This window comes from Cydia amplana, chromosome 2, assembly GCF_948474715.1.
Source record: "Cydia amplana chromosome 2, ilCydAmpl1.1, whole genome shotgun sequence".
NCBI lineage: Eukaryota > Metazoa > Arthropoda > Insecta > Lepidoptera > Tortricidae > Cydia > Cydia amplana.
In genome coordinates, this window is record NC_086070.1 from 20459267 (window position 1) to 20485016 (window position 25750).

Consider the following 25750-nt stretch of genomic DNA (forward strand, 5'->3'; position numbering starts at 1 on the left):
CAAACCTTGTGTGATGCTTTTAAAAACCGCAAAATACGATTGCACTCTTTTATTTATAACAAAAATGACATGGAAAAGTTATCACACGATTCTTATTTCTATGATCTTAAGAATTTTCTCGTCTTCACAGGGTTTTAGAGCTTGAATTTTTTAATATACTTGTCCCTAGCTTTAACCATGGCGAAGATGACAGAAGCCGAGATCCTGGCCAAGATGAAGGTTCTGGAGGACCGTATCAGAGCCCCGTCCATATGGGGCCGCGTGCCGTGCGGCGTCCGGTTCGAAGATCTCCAGGACAAATACTACGAGGACGCTGTGAGGTTGTTGAAGAAACATTACTTGTCCGAAGAAGTAAGTTATCTTATCATAATTTAATGAATACATATAATAATAAATATCTGGGAGACCGAGCTTTGCTCGGAAAACATATAAAAACTAAAAAATGCGCGTTTTTCCAGAGATGAAGACCTAGCTAGACAGATTTTTCGCCCCCGAGAACCCCCAATATAGCAAATTTCATCGAAATCGTTAGAGCCGTTTTCGACATCCCCAAAAAATATATATATTGTAAATTAATATGTAGGTATACCTACAAGAATTGCTCATTTAAAGGTATAAGATTCCGCCACATTAAATATAGAACTACCACGACAATCACGTAGGTACAGTAGTAGTAGTGACTAGTGACGCACCGTGTGGGTATGGTCCCCACTTAATTTGCTCCATTTTGTGGTCTTCAGACAAGTTATAGTTACTTATTATACAAACATTTAGCGAATTTCACGGTTTAACGTGAGTTTTGTTTTTTGTCACTCGCGCTACATGTTTCGGAGAGCCTAGGTCTCCTAATTATTAATTAGCTTAATGTTTAATGTCTAACGATAGTTTAAATTCGAATTTATACATATGTACACTTACACTTTATGGATCAGTGGTCTAATTTGTAATCGTTTAAAAAACAGTATTTATTTATTTAATCTTTATTGCACAAAAGAAAAACCTTATAGTACAAAAGGCGGACTTAATGGCATAAGGCATTCTCTACCAGTCAATCTTAAGGCTAAGCAGAGTGATTGTGAGCGGTCGGTGCTACAATTACAACAGCAAAGCCAATCAATAAACCACGAAAAACATATTAAATACCAACCCTTACTGACCCCTTATTGATCTTAATTTTCTTTGAGTTTTTTATATAAGCATCTCATGCTATGCGCTAGCTAGACACAAGCTTCAAAGGAACAAAGAATTTGCATTTCCCTCTCGTTTCACGAGCACAAAAAGTCTTGCATCTGCTTCAGACATTGAGCACTTAATTAGCAAACTGACAGAGAGGGAAGATGAATTTTTAAATTTTAATTTAGTTAATTAAGATATTTTGCGCGGCGGGAAACTGACCGGAAAGCAATCGCGTTGAGCTGCAGTTCACGGGTCTACTGTTAGCGGTTTTTTAGTTTTGTTTTTTTTGAGTAATTTAGGTATAGGTATTTCTGCCTACCCAAAAATTTAATAGTATACAAATAAAAACACCAACGCAGAATACTTCTAATGTTACCTATTTATTTTATAGACTTAGTTCAAAGATTCTGACAGAAAAAGCTCTTTAGCAGTAAGTCCATCTTTTGTAAATGAAGTCGTTACTCCAAGAACTATTGTATTATAAAAAAATAATGAATAGTGAATACATTTTTCACCTTACGTCCATGTGACAGTAGCGAAACGGTCAAGCCACATATTTTGACTAAGGTGTAGAGTTTGTGAAGTTAGGGCTTGTAGAGTTAGAAGCTTGGCTCTACAAGAGATCTGATAACTTTTTGTCAGTGCGAGCCTTATGGTTTCGTCTTGGCAACATTTTACATGAAAATGTTTTTGGTGGGATAGATGTTTTCTCAAGATCCGCTGCAAGAGGCCCGCGCCCCACTCTAGAGCACTCAAGGATTCTTTGGGATTCTTTTTTTAATAAACCTCTTTTGGAGTTTATCCAAGAGACATAGCTTTTCAATTCGCTTCCAATTCCCCCAGTTTCGTTTCACTCGGGTAATTAGATTAATTTACCAAAATTGCGTTTCCGTACATGAATGAAGAAATTTAATGTGCGTTCGTCATTTTTGTGGATACAGTTATATATTATAAATTATAATATATAACTGTAAATTTATAATATTCAGTGTCTTGACTTCTTACAAAACTGTAATGCAATTAAATATGACAGATGTTATGGAAAATGTCAGAAGATATAAGGTTAAGAATTGAATATTATTAAATTAGTCAAAGTCTACTCGCCAAAGGTACCTTTTTCTCACCAATCGGCTGCCCCTAAAAATCATTTGTATCACCACGTTTGTTTAGCTACTTCTTCTGCTGATTGAATATAAAACCCGCCTGAGTATAGCCTATCGAAGTTACCTACAATTTCTGGATATTTGCCATTTAGTTTCAATCAAAGAGTTTCAAAATTATTAAGTATAATTTCCGAGAAAAAACGTTTCAACACAGGAGACGGCGAGACGTTCAGTAGGCTGAGTAACTAATTTAACAATGCGATGTTTACGGCATGTAATTCGAATTTTATTATAACTGAACCAAAATATCAGATTTTCACCTAGCAGTGAAGACGAAATTAAACCGTCTTGAAAAATAATATGGTTATTTACCTAACTAAAGTATTGTTAGACTAGTCAGACAACGGTACCTATTCGTTCTTATAACCAGAGATCGGACAGATGGGCGTCATTGCTCGCAGTAATGTGGACAAGACTCCGAAATTGATTAAATAATTAATCATTTAATTATTTTAATTATTTTTTTACTTGAGATTTAATTTTGTTCCCTCGTGAATAAATAGCACTTAAATATATTATTGATATAAAAAAAATGAGTACCTACAGAAAATTTGGAAAACATACTGATTAATTTCTTTAATAAATTTACATTATAAGAAATCTTTGTGTTTTTTATTGATTAGGAATCAAAATTAAACCTCAGGTAAGAAATTAATTAAATTATTAGTTATTTAATCAATTTTGGAGTCATGTCCACATTATTGCGAGCAATGTCGCAAAGTCCGATCTCTGCTTATAACGTCATCTGCTCAGACCAATGATGTCTATTGTCTAGGCAAAACAAAACAAGATCAAGAAGCTTAAGCTTAAGATTTTTTTACGGAAAATAATAACTTTCTTATCGTGTAACCTCCTCTTTTAGCTGACGTACAGATCGGTAAAAATAAGCGAGGACAAAGAGGGCGTGGACGAGTTCGTGCACAACTTGCGTATATGGATGAAGGACAAGATGTCCATCGCGGCGGTGAAGGAGGGCACCGAGAAACTCGTCGGCTGTCTCATCATGCGGATACAGGAAAAAAGTGAGTTACTGATATACATTTTATTTGATTTATTTTCGCCCTCTTTCATTATTTTATTGATTTTCCTCTAGCTTTAGTCTATTGTACCTACTCAGTGCTATACTTGTCTACCGTTCTTCATCAATTCTCATCTACTCAAAGGTAAACTGGAAGAAATCCCTTAAAGGGATATGTTCGCCTTTGTATTGCCTATCCTGTGCCATATATTTGTGTTTTGTACAATAAAGAGTTTATACATACATACATACAAATTTTAACCATTTCTGGGCGTTTTTTATTATTGTTGTACGTTCATGAGTTCAGAATTAGAATTATCATAATTTTAAAATTAACACGGGACTTAATCGCGTAAAACTTACGTTTATTTATGGCCTGATGGTTTGAACGTGACGTTACGTTCATGGTCACAGGTCACAGGTCACAGGCAGGCTGAGTTCGTGTTAGTTTTAAAATTATGAGTGAAAATCGTGTTAGTCTAAATCTATATATTATAATTACTATATCCAGAAAACTAGAACTTTTTATCCATCTACGGCAAAGCCAACTGTATTTACCAGAGCGAGCGTTAGCAAACATGAAACTGCAGGATTGACGTGAATCAGTCCTCTGGTACAACTAACATGTTACTAGTTCACCTCAGTTAGAGTTTGCAATCCGTATCCAGATTAATTAGTGTTATGAATTTTCCTTACATTTTGTACTCAGATCGCAAACCCCTCAGTCGAATGCTCACCTGGGGTCAGCAAGCAATGGGAATATCGCCCAAGCTGTTATTACAACGACAAGCGATTGCCGGCGAATTGATTACTCGACAAACCAGTGTAAGGGCTGATTTAGACGGCGCGCGAACTCGCATGCGATTTTAGTTACATTGCGGACTGTTTTGTTACGCCCAATTCAACCGACCTATCAAAACCCGCAATGTACTTAATGAAACTCGCATCGTCTAAATGAGCCCTAAGGGTACTCACTCACGCTTCTCGCATTACATATGTTTCTTACGGATCTGGAGGTCAAGGTGCTCTGGAACTCGATTCATGCTCGTGCAACCACTAAGGATACAAGGTCTGGCCTCGGAACAGATAAATCAATCGCGATTCGTGCCAGATGCTTGTTCGCACAATGCGCTGGATTTTGTGCGATGTAGGTCAACCCTTAATCGCTTATTTTCTCACGACTCTCCCTTTTTAAGGTTCCGTAGTCCAACTAGGAATTATTACGGTTCATATTCAATTTCAATTATTTATTCATAAAATTTACATTTTATACGTCATTATACAATTACAGATAACATATGTTACAGTAACTTACTTACAGTAAACCGATTATAATTATCATTTTGCCGAAAACTTGGGCGTTCAAATCCGGCCCTGCGCATGGGCTTATTGACATTTATGATTTATGTATACCACATTTTTAATTATTATTTACATGTTTATAAATTTACAGTACACATTTACACTTTTTTGTTGTATTTACCATATAACATTTAAATTTAACATTCTAAATACTTATTACAAAAAGAATTCGTCAATGGAGTACAAAGCGTCTTTAATTAGTTTTGTTTTCATTTGTCGTACGAATGAAGCGTAACTCGGCATACCTACCTGAAGCATACCTTTTGATTTATTAGTTTGTCCATCGGAGAAAGGCGAATATTACGAACTTAATATTCAAGAAACATTGAAATGAAGGGAACAAAATATGAATTAGTCAGTGGATTGCCATGGTTAACAAAAATAAAAATTACATTGTTTACCGAATCACCGACCACATGGTCTAAATTAACCCATTAGTGCCAGCATTTAGGGCAAAACTTGAATACTGCCCTATGGCTTAGGTTTAAATATTATGGTTAGGTGGAAGATGTCTATTCCGTTTGATTTTCCTTTCTGGATGAAGCCACATTTGTTCTGAAGACATTTGTCCGATTCTGATTTAACAATTTGTTTGGTTTAGAACCTTGAAGATCGTCATGTCATAAGGTCTCTCTCGCGCGTATAAGCGTGATCAGCGTGAGCGATCTTTAAAGGTCGTATCAAAACGAGATCAAAGTGGTAACAAAACGGTAAATCAGAATCGGTCGCCCTGACGATTTGCATCTAACTCCTCGAAGAGACGGATACTGTTAAGAAGCTTTCCCTAACTGCAACTACCCGGACTGAGGATGCTTTTCCAGAGTTTGGTGTTCAATCCCGTAACTCTCGACTAACAATAACAGTTCTTAGGGGATCTGTAGCTTCACATTTCGCTTTAAGTTTTATTGGTTAGATGCCGTCACATAGACGCGATAACATATCTATTTGGAAATATCTGGAGTACGGGAACATATTTTATATTTTTTTAAAGTATTAGAATTCGAAATATCTTTAATGTCGGTAGCTTTTAGATTATTTTCGTTTTGATACATAAAGTGAACTTTACGCCACAATAATTACGATTTGCAGTTGAATGAAATAACCAAAAGAAAAGTGGAAACTTTATATACGGATCCCGTCCGAAGTCAGGTTCGTATTTCAAAAGAGGTTGATTCAATTGGAAATCAGATATACCTACAGGAAGGCAAGGAAAGGAACGTGGCACAGGCCCTGACCTCCATTCTGCGACAAAAAATATATACTTATATGGTGCTGCTGCATCGTGGTTATTAGCAGTGTGGTGTGCCAAACTATAATACGTAAATAATAAAGGGTAGATTAGATACGAATAAGTACTTTAGTAAGATAACGATTTATTACGTACTTTATCAGTTTTCCTTTATTTTTTCACCCAGCGCCGAGTATACGCGAAATCCAGACGGATCGTGACCGGCCCCTTGGGAATAATTTGTGAGTCGTTTGTTTGACAATTGCCTTTCTGCGACGTAGTATTATAGGCTGCGTTTTACGTAATTATGTGGCTCCAGTACGTTAATTTTACCCAACACGAGACAGCGCAGATGGTATATAACGTAACAAACAATGCCTCCATCTCCACCAATATTGAGAAACTGAGGCAGAAACAGCGAGACGAGGCTGTGTTACGAGGCTAATATCCCATTTTCACGCATCTTTAGTATAGTAAGTAATTTATATTTCAAGACGAATTGGATCGCTCAGCAGATGTGCCCGACTTAATTCACTTTTCGATTGAAAGAAATTTCATTTCGCATGAATTGTTGGGAAATTATTTTAAATTTATGTAAATTATTCAGCAACTTGGTTTATATTAGGAAGGGCGATATTTATGAATAGGTGGGAATTACCCTCATTATCAGAATTCTGTTGTATGTGAAATAAAATGGCCTATGCCTTTTCATGCTCTCACTCGAGTTTTCTGCACAAATGCTCCATTGGGACGTGAATGACGTGATAGATACCTCGAAATCGTGACCCAATACGCATTAGGTTTCCATTGTTATTAATAAGTAGGCTATTTATAAATTAATATAGGTAAGTATAAACTAAAAAGCGGCCAAGTGCGAGTCGGACTCGCCCATGAAGGGTTCCGTATTTAGGGGATTTATGACGTATTAAAAAAAAAACTACTTACTAGATCTCGTTCAAACCAATTTTCGATGGAAGTTTGCATGGTAATGGTAATAATTTTTTTTTAGTTTTATCATTCTCTTATTTTAGAAGTTACAGGGAGGGGGGGGGGGCACAAATTTGGAAGTGTCTGTCGCGCAAACTATTCAGTTTAGAAAAAAATGATATTAGAAACCTCAATATCTGCATTTTTGAAGACCTATCCATAGACACGTATGGGTTTGATAAAAAAAAAATTTTTGAGTTTCAGTCCTAAGTATGGGGAACCCCCAAAATTTATTGTTTTTTTTTTTCTATTTTTGTGTGAAAATCTTAATGCGGTTCACAGAATACATCTACTTACCAAGTTTCAACAGTAAGTTCTTATAGTTTCGGAAAAAAGTGGCTGTGACATACGGACGGACAGACGGACAGACAGACAGACATGACGAATCCATAAGGGTTCCGTGTTTTGCCATTTGGCTACGGAACCCTAAAAATACGACGATAACCAATAATAGCGGCTTATTACTTGTTAGGTTTTTTTAATGGAATGAATTTTCCAGTAAGTAACATTTTAATGTTTAGCTTTTAAATTTTTGTTAATAATTGTAATATTTTTTTTAGGAAAACAAGACATTTGTCATATTAACGCAAAGTTAATATGAAATACTCATTTCACTTTTAATTACGCAATAAATGCGTACGTATCTCGCGTGTCGAGCGATGAACGTGTCAAGGTTACACGCAATTTCCCCTGTTCTATCGCAGCGGCCACACCCTCGCAAAAACTTCTAAATTTGCGAAGACTCGTGAATGCTCGGTGAATCCCTAAGTCTAAATTATCTCGAATAACGCTAAAGAAGAATTACAAGGTCCCTAAGTGGATTCCCTCACCTCTCGGCTCCTTATTGACGGAGCATCACGGCACCCTACCGGCGTAACCCGAAGCGCACTACTTGGAATCCAATTTACGTACGGGATCGGCTGTTCTAAGTGTTGAAATCTAGGCGAGCTAAGAAACTTGTGAGATTTCGTACAAAAGCCCCAACGCGCGTACATAATATAGACTTTGTTTGTTTTTGGCCTCTGCACGTCTTTACCGATTTATACTATCCAGCCCTAGTAGCACGGTCGCATTTTTATCATTTATCACCATGCCTGTCACGTTCTAACAAGTAGGTAAGTGCGAAAGTGACGGGCATAGTGATAGTGGATAAAAATGGATCCGTGCTGAGCCCGCTGGTCAGCAACTAATCATGCCCTACTTTTTATACTACTTACGGTTTTATTTAATAGAAACTGTGTCAAAAAACTACTGTGGTCTACGTTTTTCTAATAATTTCGTAGTGCTTCATTTCGTAATTGGTTTGAAATTATTTTAAACTTAACATCCCGATTTTTTTAAGTCATCATCCCTATTGTTGTCCGTCGTTGAATTGAAATTAGCCAATGAATCCCTTATCACTGAAGGGTTAAAAATCATAGGCTTACTACAGAGGAAAAATGAAACAGTGTTTGGTTGTTCTAAAGTTAACAAACCAAAAAGAAGTAAGTGGATACTATGTAAAATATCTGTTAAAAATATCTGCCCACACCTTTTTTTTAAACATCGCTCTGATATTGGACCATCAACCAAATCCTAAAGCTGAATCGGAATTCTTTTTACGGTGTGCACTAAAAATTTAGGTTCGAAGCATTCACGGGATCCTCCCCTAATGTTACTACCATCGATACAGCCCAAATCGAGTTTTTACTCGGATCCGTACTGTACGCAAATAGATTCCGAATAGTGAGATTTGCCGATCGATTGTCGAAACGAGCGAAATATTTACACGGGCCTTTGGGAGTTTAGGGGGTTGTTTTAAATTTTATTCCGAATCATTGAAGTTTACTGTTCTGTGAAGACGCAAAGCGGACAATAAAGTAAATGTTAAATCAGTTTGTTTACGCTTTTCAATATTTTTACTGAATCAAAATTCTTTTTAAATATACTGTTATAGTTGTAGTACCTACATAGTCTACAAAATAGCGTAGGAAGTGTTTTTTTTTTCATATGGTTCTTTCCCCCCGTCTAGTGACGCGTGAAGACAAGCGGCAATTGACTGTTTGGTCTATTGAAAACATAATCATGTTCTATCGATTGCGCACGAATATAAGGGAAGCAAATTGAAACCTTGCCTGCCCCCAACCGCGTGCCTGGTGGCAGCACACAAATTCTTGCATTGTTCGAACTGCCATGCTCCAGTCCAAACCCTGGTAAATTCTAACAGTATACACACAGTTCTGACTGCAGGCCGACCGAAAACACAAATGTATTTGAAGGCTAACTATTACTACAGTTTTATAAATGTTTGTATTTTTCCTTTCAGATGCATTTTCCCGGACATTCAGCCGCGTGAAGCTAACATACAACCCGCTTTACAGCACCGTTATGAAGTTTTACAACGAGGTTGAGAAGCCTGTAGATTTATTCGAAAAGCTTGGCGTTAAAAAATATCTGAAGGTGTACATCATGGCTTTGAAGCACAGATACCGACATAGAGGTAGGTTTGCATTTTTATTGTCAATTTTTTCGACGCATCCTTGTTTGAGATGACGCATATATGTTGCTTATGACGATTAATAACCTAATTAATCTTGACCACATTGAATCGCCTGGGTACATGAATTCTAGGATAAAAATTATTTTCGTCACTTTAAGACACAGAACGCACGACAGCAAACTGTTGTGTGGCATCTTATTACAAATTAAATTTTCTCCGCGCCTCCGCGCGACCAACCGTTCCTCGGATAGAAAGGTTTGCTTTGCCTATTACACGGCGGCGGTTCGAAAGCGTTTTACCGCGTATGTATACGGTATTTAAGACATCAAGGTGTGGGTACCCACTCGTAACACACGGTAACGCCATTCTGGCATAATTTAAAGTTTGGTATATGCATGAAGGTAAGTTACAGTCAGCATCAATAGTAGCAGATAAAACAACGCGCTAAAAGTATCTACCCATCTGGAATACTTTTCAAGATAGATATAATTATATCCTCTACATTTTGCGGATGTATAATATTTTAATGAGAACGCAGGCTTCGTCAGTTGCCAACAACCAATGTTGATACAGTTTGTTCTACTACTGTATATAGAGACATATCTCTAAGTATATGTTAAGTAATTAGGTAATACTTTTGACGCGCAGTCTGATCCACAAGAATTTTATACTCAAGGGAATCAAACAGCATTTTTTTTCCAAAAGTAAATTATAAAAAAATAATTTCAAAAAACTTACAGGGCTTTTCATTTGCCAATCTATCAAAAACAATTCAATTTGTCTAAATCTACTTCAAAAATCATTTTCTTTTTTAAAATACTGCCTCTTTATTTCAGGCGTGACCTAACTCCTGTTCGCTCGACAGACCTCGATAAGATTTAGAGTATAATAATTTAAGGTATTTTTACAGCCAATTTTCTGTTTGATTTTCCTTTTTGCACGCATCACTTGTTTCCAATTTACTCCTCTGATGAAATATTTTATTTACACCATTGCACAAATATCATACGAAGCGAAATGGTGTTTGTTTTTACTCATAATAACGTGTAAAACATATGTAACTCGTTAGATTAGGTACACAATGAAATGAAAGGGTTAAACTCTTTATTTCTCAAAAGATTGCAATATTCACGTACCTACTGAGATATTATGTTTTAATAATATTTCTTCCTTATTTTATGATACGTCGTATGAGGAAATTAAAAGACTGGCACAAGAAAGGAATGACTGGCGATTACTCCACCGACAAGAGCAAAGCTGTTAAGTTATGATGATGATGATGATGAATATTTCTTCCAAATAAATTTATTTATTTGATTGACTATTTCATCATCATTTATGGTATTGATGCCTAAGCCTGGCTGAAAGTATTCGCAGACGATACTAACAAACAGGGATGTTGCGGATGCCGATTTTTTGCCGCGGAAGCGGATGCGGATTTTTAAAGGCTCACATCCGCGGATGCAGATGTCAAGAATGTCAAGATAGATACATAAAAAACGTCAAATATTACATTTTAGTCATTTTTATTTTAAAAAATCGGCCAAGTGCAAGTCGGACTCGCGTTCCAAGGGTTTCGTAGGACATTAAGTCCCACTCACGCTTGACTGTTCATTATTAATAGTTTTTTTTTGGCTAATTAATAAATTACCTAGCAGTCTAGCACTTAAGTACGCCGATACTAAGACGTTCATGTACTGACCTGTTCCACATCCGCATCCGCATTAAACTCCGCATCGATTTTATGCGGATGCGGATGCAGATGCGGATGTTGAAAATAATGCGGAAGTTCCGCGGTTGCGGATGCGGATATTCGCAACATCCCTGCTAACAAACAATCGGACTAATTCGAACAATATGCTTATAAGATGTCACAGCGATACGAAATCGATCTGTCAGTTGTCAAAAGTAACATTTTTGGTTGCAGAAGTGTCACTTTTGACACACATACAATATACTCTGTGGTTTGGCAGAAGAATATATGTAATTAGTTGTAAGCAAGATCTCTGAATAAACTTTTTTTTTTATCGGTACAAGCTTTGTTCGAATCGGGCCGAATGTCCAGGATGTAAACCAATGGAATTTATTTCTATAAATTCATTTACCGATTATCTGAAAATCTGAATTAGGTATACTTTATAATTATTTATTAATGCCTACATAGAGACACGATTTGACTTAAGTATTTAATAACATTTTCTATAGTGATATTACTACATAGATACCTACACTAACAAAACTAAGATAAGGTAAATTGCATATTGCGATCAGCATTATTATTATCATTAGGTAAATAATTAATATAATTGGGCAATCAACAGAAATTAACATGGCCGAAAATGGATCTACATTCGACCAATTTCTGTTCAAACTATTATTTGAATATTAAATTAATACGCCAATATGACGGTGGATTATTAATCACTTACAGTTATGTATTCTAAATGAAAATAACCTTACAGTTCTAAATAAAGGTAGGTACATATATCATTACACTCAGGACGTTGGTAAAGTATTTGTGCGAATATTTTGTAAGTACTAAGAAAAGGAAGTTAATTTTCGGATTAAATTTGTTTCAAGTACCTACTTACGTATTTTTACTTAAAACAAAATAAATAAGTTGCACGTAGCCAAGACTTCTACTAGTCCGTAGAACTAGGATTTTCTCCAATATGCTCGGAAATGTCCGCCATTGTTCAAAACTAGTACGGGAAGATGTTCATTATGTCAAAATCAAAATATAAAAAAACAAAATCATTATTGTACAGTTTAGGCCGAACATTTGAACTGAATATTTTGTTTACAAGACACTTTGAACTTGTTAACTTGTGCTTTAAAATTTACTCGTGACTTATTATGTCATGAATGCCTTCCATCTTCTATACTTAGGAATAGAGTGGTTCATGTCAATTAAAGTAGGTATTCATGCATGTACATATATTTGATACACGAGAATTAGAGTAAAAATAAAACTAATTGTAAAAATGGGTGATAAAAGCGAAAACGTTAATATAAACGAGGTGAGCGGTGTGTTAAGTACCTAATTTTCATGGTTTCCGGCAAAATTGGCTTATATCTAAGATAGGGGCTCATTTAGACGATGCGAGAACTCGCATGTGAGTTTCATTACATTGCGGGTTTTGATTGGTCGGTTGAATTGGACGTAACCAACATTCCGCAATGTAACTAAAATCGCATACGAGTTCGCGCGCCGTCTAAATCAGCCCTAAAAGTCTACCAAACATTGCGGCGATCTTTCTGTCTAGTTATAAGTACATATTTAATTACACAAACGGGTCTACCGCGATATAATTTTATTGTGTTTGTCAACAAATGTCAACGGAGAATTTCGGGTAGTTTAGTGGTGTTTTATTAATATCTCCGTTGACATTTGTTGGGACGTCAGTCTTTCCGTGACCACAGCTGGTGCAACTCAGCTGAAACGTCGGAATTAAAGGTAAAAATAATGAAATTATATCGCGGTAGACCCGTTTGTATAATTAAATATGTGTACAAAACGCGAGAGCTTAAAGTGTTATAGTTATAAGTATATAAATCTAGTATGAAACACATTCTCATTGTCAAAATCTCAACTTGCACTATAGTGCATAGTAATTCTCAGCTTATAGTCCAATCCTCTCTGTATTCGGCGATCATAATATTGCTGGACGCTTCTTTATGTTTGACCATTCATTTCTATTGCCTCTCTTTGCATACATCGATTCCCTTTCTGCCATAAAACTAGCATAATATTATGCCTTTGTTTTATTTGTCGTGGATTTTGTTGATTCGGCAGGTTTCTATGAAGATAAGTGTAAAGAGTCTCTCTAGTTTATTTGCTGCGCGTCGTGTGCGTAGCGAGCGTCAGAATTGGACCTTTTCATTACACATAGTGTTTGTTTGCCTCTAACTTCAGTTAGGTACATCGATTAACCAATATCAAGATTGTCGCACAAATAAACTGAACTTAATCCCGTACCTTTAACTCGATAATGTTGAGCTTATGTAAAATTCTGACAACTTGTTTTCTCTGCTTCTGTTTCCTATCCTTTCCTACCTTCCTATTCCTCTAAGCTCCTAAACCTTTCCAGGTATAGGAGCCGAGCTGCTCAAAGCTACGTTCCCTTTAGCTGCCAGCGGCTTCATACCAGCTGTAACGGGCATTATTTCAACCGGACACATGCAGAAGGAGGCAGAAAAGCTGGGCTTTCAAAAATTCAATGAAATATATTATGTTAGGTATCTTATTGATGATGAGGTAAGACTGAATTTATTTTCTCCTACAATTGAATAATTTATACTTTCATTCATACGGTAGGTAGGTTTACATATAGGATTGGATGCATTAAGTTTGTATAGAGGCTCTAGTACACCGGTGGTATAAGAATACGATGTGGGTGCTAGTAACATATATTATGAAATCCATTAGTAACTATTACAATTTTGATTCAAACTTGAATGATTTAATTTTTTAAGGGATACTAATGAAATCAAACTACATATATTTAAAATAGGTTAAGGTAATAAGTTATACAGTCTGTAAATCCAATACGGGCGAATATTTAAACGGTGGTTAGCATAGGACCTAAAAAGTATATTTAGATAGATTTTACTTAGAAATGCATTGAAAATTTTAACCATACAAATTAATTCGGCCCGCAATGTAATACACCACACACGTTACGGGATACGAGCTTTTTAAAGTAACTGTCAACGCTTGTTGGCAGTTACTATGAAAAGCTCGTATCTCGTAATGTCATTATCATCTTCTATTTCTTAATGTTTACAGTACATTGCTGCTCGGTACATGTGGAAAAAATTTATCACGGGGTCATAATTAAGTGTAACTTAAAAAAACATCTTAATTAATGATAAGACGGGTAAATTCTATATCTGGTTTAATTTATTGCCCGTATTTGACTTACACACTGTAGACATATTGTTATATATTTAAAAAAAATAAAAAAAATTAAGGCTTAATAAATCTCTATTATAATGCAAACTGCAATAATTAGTCATTAGGATTAGCTCTAGTCCTCTGTATTCGCTGATAAATACGATAGCTTTGATACAATAGTAAAAGCTTATTAATTAATTAAGCAATGAATGGCTCAGTGAATTGCACCTTTGTCCCTAAACGTTTAGGGGTCAATCATTGGTCAGTTTATAAAAATACTCTACAACTTCCCTTCGTTTCTCATAGATCTTGTTCTGGGACACGGGGCTCGGTAACTACGGCGCTGCCCTGATGGGCTACCGTCTGCCGGACGTCGAGGAGATACCCGAGCTGCAGACGGCGCGCTCTTCCAGATTCCAAGTCATCGAACCAACAGAAGAAGACGATTCATGACCAAATATGTGTCGAGACTAACCATGCTTTGAAACATTGGGACTAGTTTTACATTATTTACTCAAAACCTTGTAAAAAAAGAACTATTAAGTCAGATAAAATTTACAAATGCTTAACATACTATTTATTTGGTACAAATAATACCTTTATAAGCTATGACGATTTTACATAAAGTGCAGTGATTTTACCTACTGCAGTAGGTTGGTTAATTTTCGAGTTCTTCGATACTGTGTCTACTGGTCAATAAAGTTTTAATATGTGAAATAATCTCACAAATAACCATTATTTACAGCCAGTTTCATTGGTGAAGTCAGTCAAACAAATGAATTTTGTACGATTATAATATAATGATTACATAGTATTATAACACTTTATATAAACTCTCGTGTTTTGTACACATATTTAATTAAGTACACAAACGGTATATCGCGGTAAACCCGTTTGTGTAATTAAATATGATTACAACATAGCTACTATTTAAAGAGCTCTTCAAAAACCACACGAAGATTTTTGGTCGTGAGCGTGACTGTAATAATACCTAGGTAAATATGTGCTACTAGGTATATCAGTAATCTCTATCGCAATACTCTGCAAAGTGAGCTCAAACTAACCAAGTTTGAGCTCAGAACTCTGCCCGCTGCGGGTACCGTACCGACTGGTATATTAAATCTGTGTAAAAAGTTCAACGGACTACCTACGAACGTACACGTATAGGAAAAACGGTCTTTAGAAAGGTTACTTAAATAGTATAAAAAATGCTAAAGAGTACACACCTCACATATTTCGTACCTATAGTAAAGATTGTTTTTTGCTGTAACAGTGGACTTCATTGTGCGAAGAAACGGCAGCGATATATTCTCGGAAAGTGACATAGTATATACCATGCGACTTACGAGTAGGTACCTACATCCTGGGAATTATATTAGAACAAATTTGCCTCTTACTACATCCTTGAACTTTTATGTAGGTTTACCTTAACGTTCCAGGTTATACAATTACATCAGGCGGTCTAGCATGAGTTGCCTTCTCGCGCGCGACTCCATACATCTTGCGCGACTTCAAGTATGGAGTCGCGCGCGAGAACGCAACTCATGCTAGACCGTCAGTGATAGAAACTTGTTTAATAAATTAAAATCAAAACTGAACTGTGCAATTTAGACTTTAATCTCGGATGTGGAGTCGATAAAATGAGCTTGGATAGTGTACTAACTAAAATTAGTTACTAATTTCAAGCCACAAACTATAAATATAGTTTGTGGCTTGAAATTGTGCATCTTATTTACCCTCAGGGTTAATGAAAGAGATGCTGACAGCGGCTATAGCTTTATGCGTGAACGCCCACATTCCCGCCATCAACGGCATATTCACCACTAGCCGTTTGCACCAGGTCGCTGAGGAAATGGGTTTTCGCAAATACCATGAGATATACTACAAGGACTATAAAGTAGATGATAAGGTGAGTGCCTCAATAATGTAAATATTAGTAGGTATATTGTATTGACCAGTCACGCCTGTTGTTCTTTAACAGGAAACGACGCGTGACGTATGATGATTGATGACACACCTTAAATTTGTTTTCAGTTTCACACAATGCTCGTAAAAGTTGTAAATATTCTTACCACATAATAAGTAGGAAGATCCCTTTATTATGTTTCGGCTACGATTAGCTACTTTTAATGCCAGTGCCTATTTTATATTCGAACTATTTCAAGCAAGTAAAAATAAGTCGATACTTAATACTTACCTTCATGTCAAGAATGAAGATTGTTTTTTTATTCGGCCTCGTTAAGTAGATGAAACCAGTAGTCTCGCGTTTTTCTAATAACCAGTGATTTTGTTGTTTTTCTTTTTCAATTTAATGTATGATATAGAATTATTGTATTATATTTTGATATTAATCTAGATACAATTTATCGTTCTATCAGGTAGCGTTCGAAGACGTAGGCATTGGCAACCATGGGTCAGCATTAATGGCATATCGCATCCCTGAGGTGGAGGAGCTACAAGAGGTGGAGGTGCAGCACTCGTCGCGCTTCACCATACAGTCTCTCGACGAGCCCACGAACTAGCCGAACCCGCGCCAATGCTGCAAATGGTGTAGAGCCCGTACCATGAGTCACTGACAGTGTCAAAACTGACATTTACGCTATCGAGAACGTAATTTACTTTATATACATCTCGTTTGCACTAATATGCGAGTACGAGCGAGATGTATAGAAAGTAAATTACGTTCTCGACGGCGTTATGTCAGTGCCAAACTGATGGTAGCCGTATAGGTTATCTGAAATTACTAACATGTCTTAATAGGGTATTTTGACTATTAGTCAAAACAGTTTCTTTTTTAGAACTGTCAAAACGATTTGCTACTATGGAATTTATATGAAACACTAGCGTGTGACGTCACAATCAAATAACCTACTCTTTATAGTTTTAAGTCATTTTTAAGTATACGGGTTTTAAAATAGAAATTGTGTCTACGTTTCTCTATTAATCTTCTGGTGCTTTATTTCATGCATGGTGTAAAATAATTTATTTTAAATACAGTCAAATACCCTATTGACCGCTGAAGACGTAACATAATACTGTACAGAAGTGTTAACAAAAATAATAATTTGTCGTAACATCACGTGTTGACGACTACAGTTTTGTAACTCAGAATTCATGGGCCCGAATGGAAACAGGTAACGTTAGAAACCATCAAAAGTGGTTACCATGGGAAAGCATTAAAGGCGTATCACATCCCAAAGGGGTAAAACTACAAGATCTCGAAATATAGCAATCGACGCGGTTTAGCTTCTCGGCCGTGTAACGAGGGGTCAGACTAGAGTCAGTTGTACAGCCCACGTATAATATGGATGTGAAAGTTGTGCAAATCTCGTTTCCCATAGGAAATTGAGTGTCCTAGATTTGGCTTTGTGGAAAAGTTTCATATTTTAGAAACGACCGTATGATTTTCATGATTATAATAGACTTTTGACCTAACTTTAAATAATAAATCTACGCTTACCTACTTTTAGATTTATCAAAGTTTGGTCACAGGTCTTGACTTGTGCTTTATTTGTTTCTAATGGTTTTGAAATACTATCCTATTGAAAAAAATGTTTTTTTTTATGGTGTGATGATAAAAACTGTTATGCGAGTCGCGTTGTTTGGCTTTGATTGTTTGTTTAATTGGAATAACAAACGCTTTGCTGGCACTCGTCACGCGTACACAAAATGCGGAATATTCTCGTTTCATGTTAAATTATATCCGGTATTTATTTTGGTTAGTTTTTGAATAAACATGAATGAAAGTGGCATGACATTTTGTCGTTTTACTGATCGACCTATAAACCAGTTTTGTTCATATTTTCAGTACCTATTGATTGAATAGTGTTTATATCCGATCATTCTTTTCGTACCAATATAAGTAGACAAAACATTCTTCATAGCAAGTATGAAAACTTTTCATGGAGATGAATTATGTAAGGTAATGAATGACATCTTATACGATCTTTGCTATACGAAAATACCGCGAGGAAACTGCCGGCCTAGCCAAGCTGACAATCGCTATCGCTTCGATAACGAAACGCTTTGTGTCTCTCTGTCACTCTTCTATATTAGTGCGACAGTGACAGTTGCGTTTCGATCGCTACGGAGCGTTAGCGATTGGCACATTGGCTACGCGGCCTGAACTCTAAATAAGGCCTGGTGTTCTTTTTGTTGCAAAGATGGCAGATGCTTCGTAAAACTCGTGCCTGTGCCAATTCTTGGGATGAGGTATCCGAGCGGATCCAAGACACTTTAAGTGAGTCGTGGAAAATACCGGGAGAACGATAATGTAGGATCAGTAGGGGTCAGCTTGCGATCGATCCTCAGACAATGTACTTACTATATTGGTAAATAAAATTGGCAATACCTGACGAAGGTATCCAATCTCTAAGGTGTACCACTGCCCCTGTTTGTCCCAACTTTCGCTCCGTAACTTTGTTTAACATCGAATTAGACCTTTTTATTATTGCTACAAATTTTACGACCCAACTGGACAACTCGCGTATCCTTAAAAAGAATTTTACGATATAGCAGTAAAACTGTAATCGTAGGACGTCGAATGCTAGCAATTTGGATCGTTCTATCTTCGGCAGTTAAACGCTACAGGTGTTGCGCGTTGGCAGGGAATTAAATTTTAAATTGCTAATTTGGGTGGCTATCGCTTTGCTCTGTAATTTGGTTCGTGCATTGAGTTAGTGAAAAGGGAGTTCCGTATCGCGAGGTTCCTAACGTTTGACGTTAGAAATAAATTGGTAGAAAAGCAACTGGCCACAGTTCAGGAGATGTATTCTGATTGTAACACCACCATCAGGTTATATTTTTGATCTGGATTTGTTGATATGTCAGTGTTAAAAGTTAGTATTATGTTTCAGGTTGACGAAATATCATTTTTGACACTGACAGATCATATCTATAACAAATCCAGGTCAAATTCGTAACTTGTTATTACAATTAGAATACGCCTCTAGGAAAAAATCACGCCGTATGCTGTATGTTATATCATGCTTTAAGTAGGACTGGTTGGCGAATGGATACCTACTCACCGCGGGGACAAGTATCTAGTTTCGTCAATAAGGACATTACACATTAAATAAATGTTTGTTATATTAACTAAATCGCTTATTCCTTGTTCGTTTGAAGTCACCTGTATAATTTTATTATTCATTTAAGATCAAGAACAAAGTTGAGGTATTACATTACAACTCGTAAAGATAGTATCGTCTTAAATTGAAAAGCCTATCGTTGCACCGGCAACTTACTAAGTAGCCTATTGCGATAGGCGCTTTGTAACAAAGTTTTTAATGAAGCCTCAACGTTCCTTTCATAAAAATAACTTATTAAATTTAACTTCGGCGTAGATTCGTATCTGGACATTATAATTACTGCTAGGGCAATAGAATTGACAGTTTCAACGAAATTGTATTAAAACAGCAACTTATCATCACCATCGTGCATCGTCATCAAAATGGGCATTGTGTCATTGATAGATGATAGAAGATTTGTGTTTCTTTTATTTATTTCAAGTGATGATACAGCTTCGATCATGATATATTTGTGAATAGACTAGTATATAAGGACTAATGTACCATTTTAAAGTATAGGTATTTGTCGTTTGAAAAAAAAAAAAGCCGCCAAGTGCGAGTCGGACTCGCCCATGAAGGGTTCCGTATTTAGGCGATTTATGACGTATAAAAAAAAAACTACTTACTAGATCTCGTTCAAACCAATTTTTGGTGGAAGTTTACATGGTAATGTACATCATATATTTTTTGTAGTTTTATCATTCTCTTATTTTAGAAGTTACAGGGGGGGGGACACACATTTTACCACTTTGGAAGTGTCTCTCGCGCAAACTATTCAGTTTAGAAAAAAATGATATTAGAAACCTCAATATCATTTTTGAAGACCTATCCAGATACCCCACACGTATGGGTTTGATGAAAAAAAAATTTTTGAGTTTCAGTTCGAAGTATGGGGAACCCCAAAAATTTATTGTTTTTTTTCTATTTTTGTGTGAAAATCTTAATGCGGTTCACAGAATACATCTACTTACCAAGTTTCAACAGTATAGTTCTTATAGTTTCGGAGAAAAGTGGCTGTGACATACGGACGGACAGACAGACGGACAGACGGACAGACAGACAGACATGACGAATCTATAAGGGTTCCGTTTTTTGCCATTTGGCTACGGAACCCTAAAAATGACCAAGAATTCGGTCAGCATTACTCATAGTCTTACACATACAAGAGATTAAACTACCTTATCAATCATTGGATTATATAAGTGGCAATCAACAACACATAAAGTCTATTTTTTATTCCGTAGACTGAAATGACAGTTAATAGTATGGACATGAAATGTCATTTCATACTATTAACTGTCATTTCAGTCTACCGAATAAAAAAATAGACTTTAGGTACAATTATTTGCCGTATTATTCCATATTAAATTGGTGTCCCTTACGTTACTGTTGTTATGCATAATTATAAGCCTGGCAGGGCAGTAACACGAGTGTGGTATATAGATTTACATTCCAATAAACCATAACATAACAACTTTAATCAGTAGGTAATCCTAATCGCATTGTTTTATGTACCTAATATTTGATGAACACGTGAAGTAACAAAATATTTTTTTTTTAAATGAACCAAAAACTTTTAACGCTGGTATTCGTGACGAAGGTCGGACAGGGTAGAACACAGCGAATAAACAATTAGCACAGCCCTAACAAATGGAGTGACACTTAACAAAGTAAATACTCAATCGAAGAGTCGTCAAAGTTGCGGCTGCTTTGAAAAGTGGCAACTTGAAGTTAGGGTTGCCAAATTATTAATTATGATAATTATGTGATAGATGAAGATTCATGATGAAATCATGAGTAGGTATGTAAGTTAATATCATAAGTTTTAAGTCATTAATTTCAGAGTCGAATCAATTTATCGACATGAAACCGCGTTCCAATCATATTTACCTAATACTTAAGGATTTCGTTGAAACATCAAAATTTCACCCTTTGTTGATTTCGACATTTAAATCAACAAAGGGTTTAAATAAATTGTTTTACAGCAGAAACACAACAACAGATTCTGTTTGGGGTTGTTAGAACTCTTAGAACCACTTAGAACTGTCTCGATGAGTGTTAGGTGCCTGTGAAAAGAATAGTACAGTCCGTGATAAAAACTGGTGCCTACCAAAAATTAAATTATTGCCAAAAACTTACTTATCTCATTCTCCGGTCAAGACGGATCTCTTGCCATTTTGATACAAATAGTCCCCCTATTGACAACCCTGAATAAGTAAGAGAAATGTTTTAAGTTTAATCAAAAACAGTCCATTTCAATATTATTAATAAGCCTCACGCGTCGCATGATACTCCACATATAAAAGATGGATGCGGTACTGCTACATTCCTAGAATTTATTAATTTAGTGGTGAATGAGAGTATTCTTTTGCTTAAACATGGTAAATTGAAGTTGTCATAATCAATATAAGCAGTATCACATCATTATGTCTAGCTAATAGCAATCGCCACTAAATTGTACGGTTTTGTTCGCTTCCACGTATGTTACTGTATGTTAGTTAATAATAGTAATTGTAACTAGTGAAAACCCGTTTTCCCTAGTTAAAACTAGTTTTCACCAAGGCACGTTGTAAAAACTATCCCAGTTAAAACTAGCTTTCACCAAGGTGGTTCAGAAAACTAGTTTTAACTAGTAAAAATTCATTTTCACAAAGGAGGTACGGAAAATTAGTTTTAACTAGGGAAAACGCGTTTTCACTCAAAACGGGTTTACGGTTACATAGCGATTGGAATAAAATTCGAATCAAACTAAGGAATGACGATATTATTTATACGGTTCCTATACGGCTACTTGACAGTATTTTGTAACTCTTATCAATACCATTTATACTTCAAATTCTACACGAAAAGCATATCCAAATATAATACTTTGAATGTTTCCTGAATTAAGGTTGAAATGAATTTCTCTATTCATGTAAATTATTCGAATTTCGTTTTGTGCATAAAATTTCTAATGCTGTCTGTCGTTACAATAGAATATGAGGTCATTTGATCTGTCTGCGATGGGATACCTGAGAGTAAACATTTCACTCGAAATTAATATATGTCTGTAAAAATATCATAGTAACAATACTATTGAAAGTGTAGTGATTGGAACGATTATGTCGAGGTGCGACATTGTATGACATCACGTTAGAATTTCCGGCACTTTCTGCTTGAAAGGTAGCTGTACTATCATAATTACTAATCACTCTACAGAAATAGATGCAAAATGAGCTTAACGTTATCCAAAGTCATATTATAGCGTCTGAACACAAGATGAAGAAATGTCAATATCATTTGTCATTCTTGTTGACTGTATGTGGACCGCAATACAAAAATAATACAATGATTAAAAAAAAATATATATATATAATATTATTAGTCATACTTGAACATTTATTTGAATATACTTACCCACAAAATACGAGTATACCAAATGAATTCACAGCAAATATTTCGAGCCACAGGCTTCGTCAGGTGGATACAGTATTTTTATTTCTATTTTTTGCGAAATGAATTAAGTACAATATTTACATTATAAAACTGGGATATTTATTTGCTACTTACTGAAGACTATCAAAGGGCAATATCAGCAGCGCTTTAAAAAGCCTTTTTAATCATGTTTCCAGTATACTTCAGTAGGCATCAGTAAGCTTAATAAATGTACCTAATTATTCTGATATGGCGCCGAACGCAACTCGCAAGGCATATCCAAATATATAATACCTAAACCTGAAATTTTACCTATTCAAATAGACTTAAGCAAATTTGATTAAGGTCGATACGATTATATTTGCGCTCATTCCGATGCATTCGCTTATCATTGCATACACGAGCGCGAGGTTACGTTGGCAGGGTGATAATTGAAAAGCGCTTTTGAATGTTGATGTTTGATGTTTGAATATTTCCTTTGAATTCTTGGATTACTTTCACATCTTAAATCATAATTATAGTTAGTTTACTATACCTCAATTTTCCGATGATAGAGAAAACTTGATAAGGTGTATGAGTTGACATTGACAATCGACAATGACATAACTATACTAACTAAGGTCTGAGGCAAATTCATGAATAGGGTCAATGCAGGCTTTTGTAGTCACGGCCTCTCGGTCAAATTGGTACCGCTCTCAGGCCAGTGGCCCTTGGCCATCGTATAGTTACGCTACTGACTAAATTGTTAACACTATTTAGCAAAAAAAAACAAACGCATAGCTTCAAGCCTGTTATTCTAGCTTCGGCCACATTGTATATGAGCATTCATCGCCGTTGAAAACGGCGATAGCTACATTGACTAACCACTATCTCTCCGCACCAGTGGGCACGAGGTAATTGGTACGGAATTATAACGTCATCCGATACTGCCTGCATCGCTGTCACAGCAGGAATAGCGGCTCTATTCGACATTCAAATGGCAACATCACTGTTGTGGTCATATTCCTATAAATATATAGTTGCCGTATGTAAATACTAAACAATATTCAGTAATAATCAGAATTTACTAACAAATTGATGTAAATTTGGTCTCGTATTGATATCATTCACCCGTGTATCTCGCTTGTTCGTTTATACCGCCTACGCTCATATGGATTGCGACAATTGCGAGTAATAATAATAAAATAACCTAGGTAGCCTACGTTTCTCACCGGCTTTCAAAACCGGCCAAGTACGAGTCGGACCCGTGCACGAAGGGCTGCGTATCATTATACAAAATCACGTTTGTTATTCGGTTTTTAGTATTTGTTGTTAAAGCGGCAATAGAAATACATCATCTGTGAAAATTTCAACTGTTTAGCTATTATGGTTCATGAGATACAGCCTGGTGACAGACAGACAGACTGATAGACGGACAGACAGACGGACAGAGGAGTCTTAAGTAATAGGATCCCGTTTTTACCTTTTGGGTACGGAACCCTAACAAACCTATTCGAATGCCGCCCACGGTTTAGTGAAATGGAATTTCATGTTAATACTTATCGAATGGTTCTTAAAATATTAACCCCCTTATTCATAAACCTTTTACGAGCCTGAATTAGTTAAATTATGTTTTATATTTTGACGACCGGTCTGGCCTTGCGATGGTCCTGGGTTCGAATCCCGGTAAGGGCATTGATTTGTGTGATGAGCACAGATATTTGTTCCCGAGTCTTGGGTGTTTTCTATGTACTTATGTATTTGTATATTATATATATCACAGATTTATATACATATATCATTGTCTGAGTACCCACAACACAAGCCTTTTTGAGCTTACTATGGAACTTAGTCAATCTGTGTAAGAATGTATAATATTTTTTTTATTTATTTATATTGAAGGAAAAAAAACTCGTTATAATTAAGAAACTCTTGATACAACTAAGCGTTTTACGGCCGGTGTAAGAAACAAATAAAACCGCCAAGTTGTTTCGACTCGATCCGGCAAACTTGGATACTACTGCCTTTAGTTTATATGGAAAGTTCCTTTGTTTATCGTCGTAGGGTTATATGGCAAATACGACCAGTGTTAGGTGAGCTTTTGGGTCATTTTACGCTAAGGCGTGAAATGGCTGGTTTTGGGGCTTAGTAACTGGTAATTCTTTTTAGTAAACCGTAATACGAGCCGTCTTTCGGAAGCCTAATTAAATAGGTGTAAAAAAATACACCTACAAATACAAATGACCTTCTACTTGTTCCTTATTGGGTCAAACCAAGCGTAAGTTCTATTTCTTTACGTTTAACGTTAGTCTACACGCCAAAAAGGGGGAAGAGAAAAACAACAAACACCCTTGATTTATAGATGTAGCTTTTTAGGTCAAGGTTTTGTTATTTTCGTATAATTTTAGGGCAAGGGATATTTTTGTATGGCTTAATCCGTCTTGAAATTAATCTATATCGATAACTGAACCTTCGATATCGAATCGATAAATGTAGGTAAATTGTACGAGTAGGTACATAGCATATATCCCGATCATAATATTTTAAATAATCTTAGGTAAAGTTAGGTACGTGTCATAACTCATAAGTATAGTGTTTTTTGGTCTGGTTTAGAAAAATACCGGGTATAAATTAAATATGGAGTAAAATAGATACTTAGTAGATCTTAGAAGTTAATCCTAGACGATTAGACGGTTAGATTTAGTCCTGGATTAGAGAAGCGCCTGCTTTCACTGCGCCTGGGAGTTGATAATGATAAATTAAAAAAAAAATACGATAAACAAATCCACTAGCGCATAAAGAGGTTTATTATTTTGATCAATATCTTTGGAATGTTATTGTCTCGAAACGAAATTAAAATTATTGGCATTATCTTAAAAAAAAATAAGATTAAGAGTTGTTCTGTGATTGGATATAAATGCTTACCTACTTAACAAATCAGAATATTTAGTCGATTGACTTATTAATTTGAAGAATCGTGC

General features: G+C 35.9%; 1 protein-coding gene across 1 annotated transcript; it reads left to right on the forward strand.

Annotated features, from left to right (window-relative positions):
- The first annotated feature begins 177 nt into the window (after window positions 1–177).
- Window positions 178–14763, forward strand: LOC134661307 (uncharacterized). The gene is made up of 5 exons (XM_063517314.1): window positions 178–351; window positions 3202–3361; window positions 9240–9413; window positions 13505–13671; window positions 14617–14763. The coding sequence occupies exons 1-5, from the start codon at window positions 178–180 to the stop codon at window positions 14761–14763; spliced, it is 822 nt and encodes a 273-aa protein (XP_063373384.1).
- The last annotated feature ends 10987 nt before the right edge of the window (window positions 14764–25750 follow it).

Bases quoted from the DNA above. Each gene is read 5' to 3' on its own strand.
- LOC134661307 (XM_063517314.1), top strand. From the start codon at position 178: ATGGCGAAGATGACAGAAGCCGAGATCCTGGCCAAGATGAAGGTTCTG. The intron at 352-3,201 runs GTAAGTTATCTT...CTCCTCTTTTAG, and splicing joins AACATTACTTGTCCGAAGAA to CTGACGTACAGATCGGTAAA. The intron at 13,672-14,616 runs GTAAGACTGAAT...CGTTTCTCATAG, and splicing joins GGTATCTTATTGATGATGAG to ATCTTGTTCTGGGACACGGG.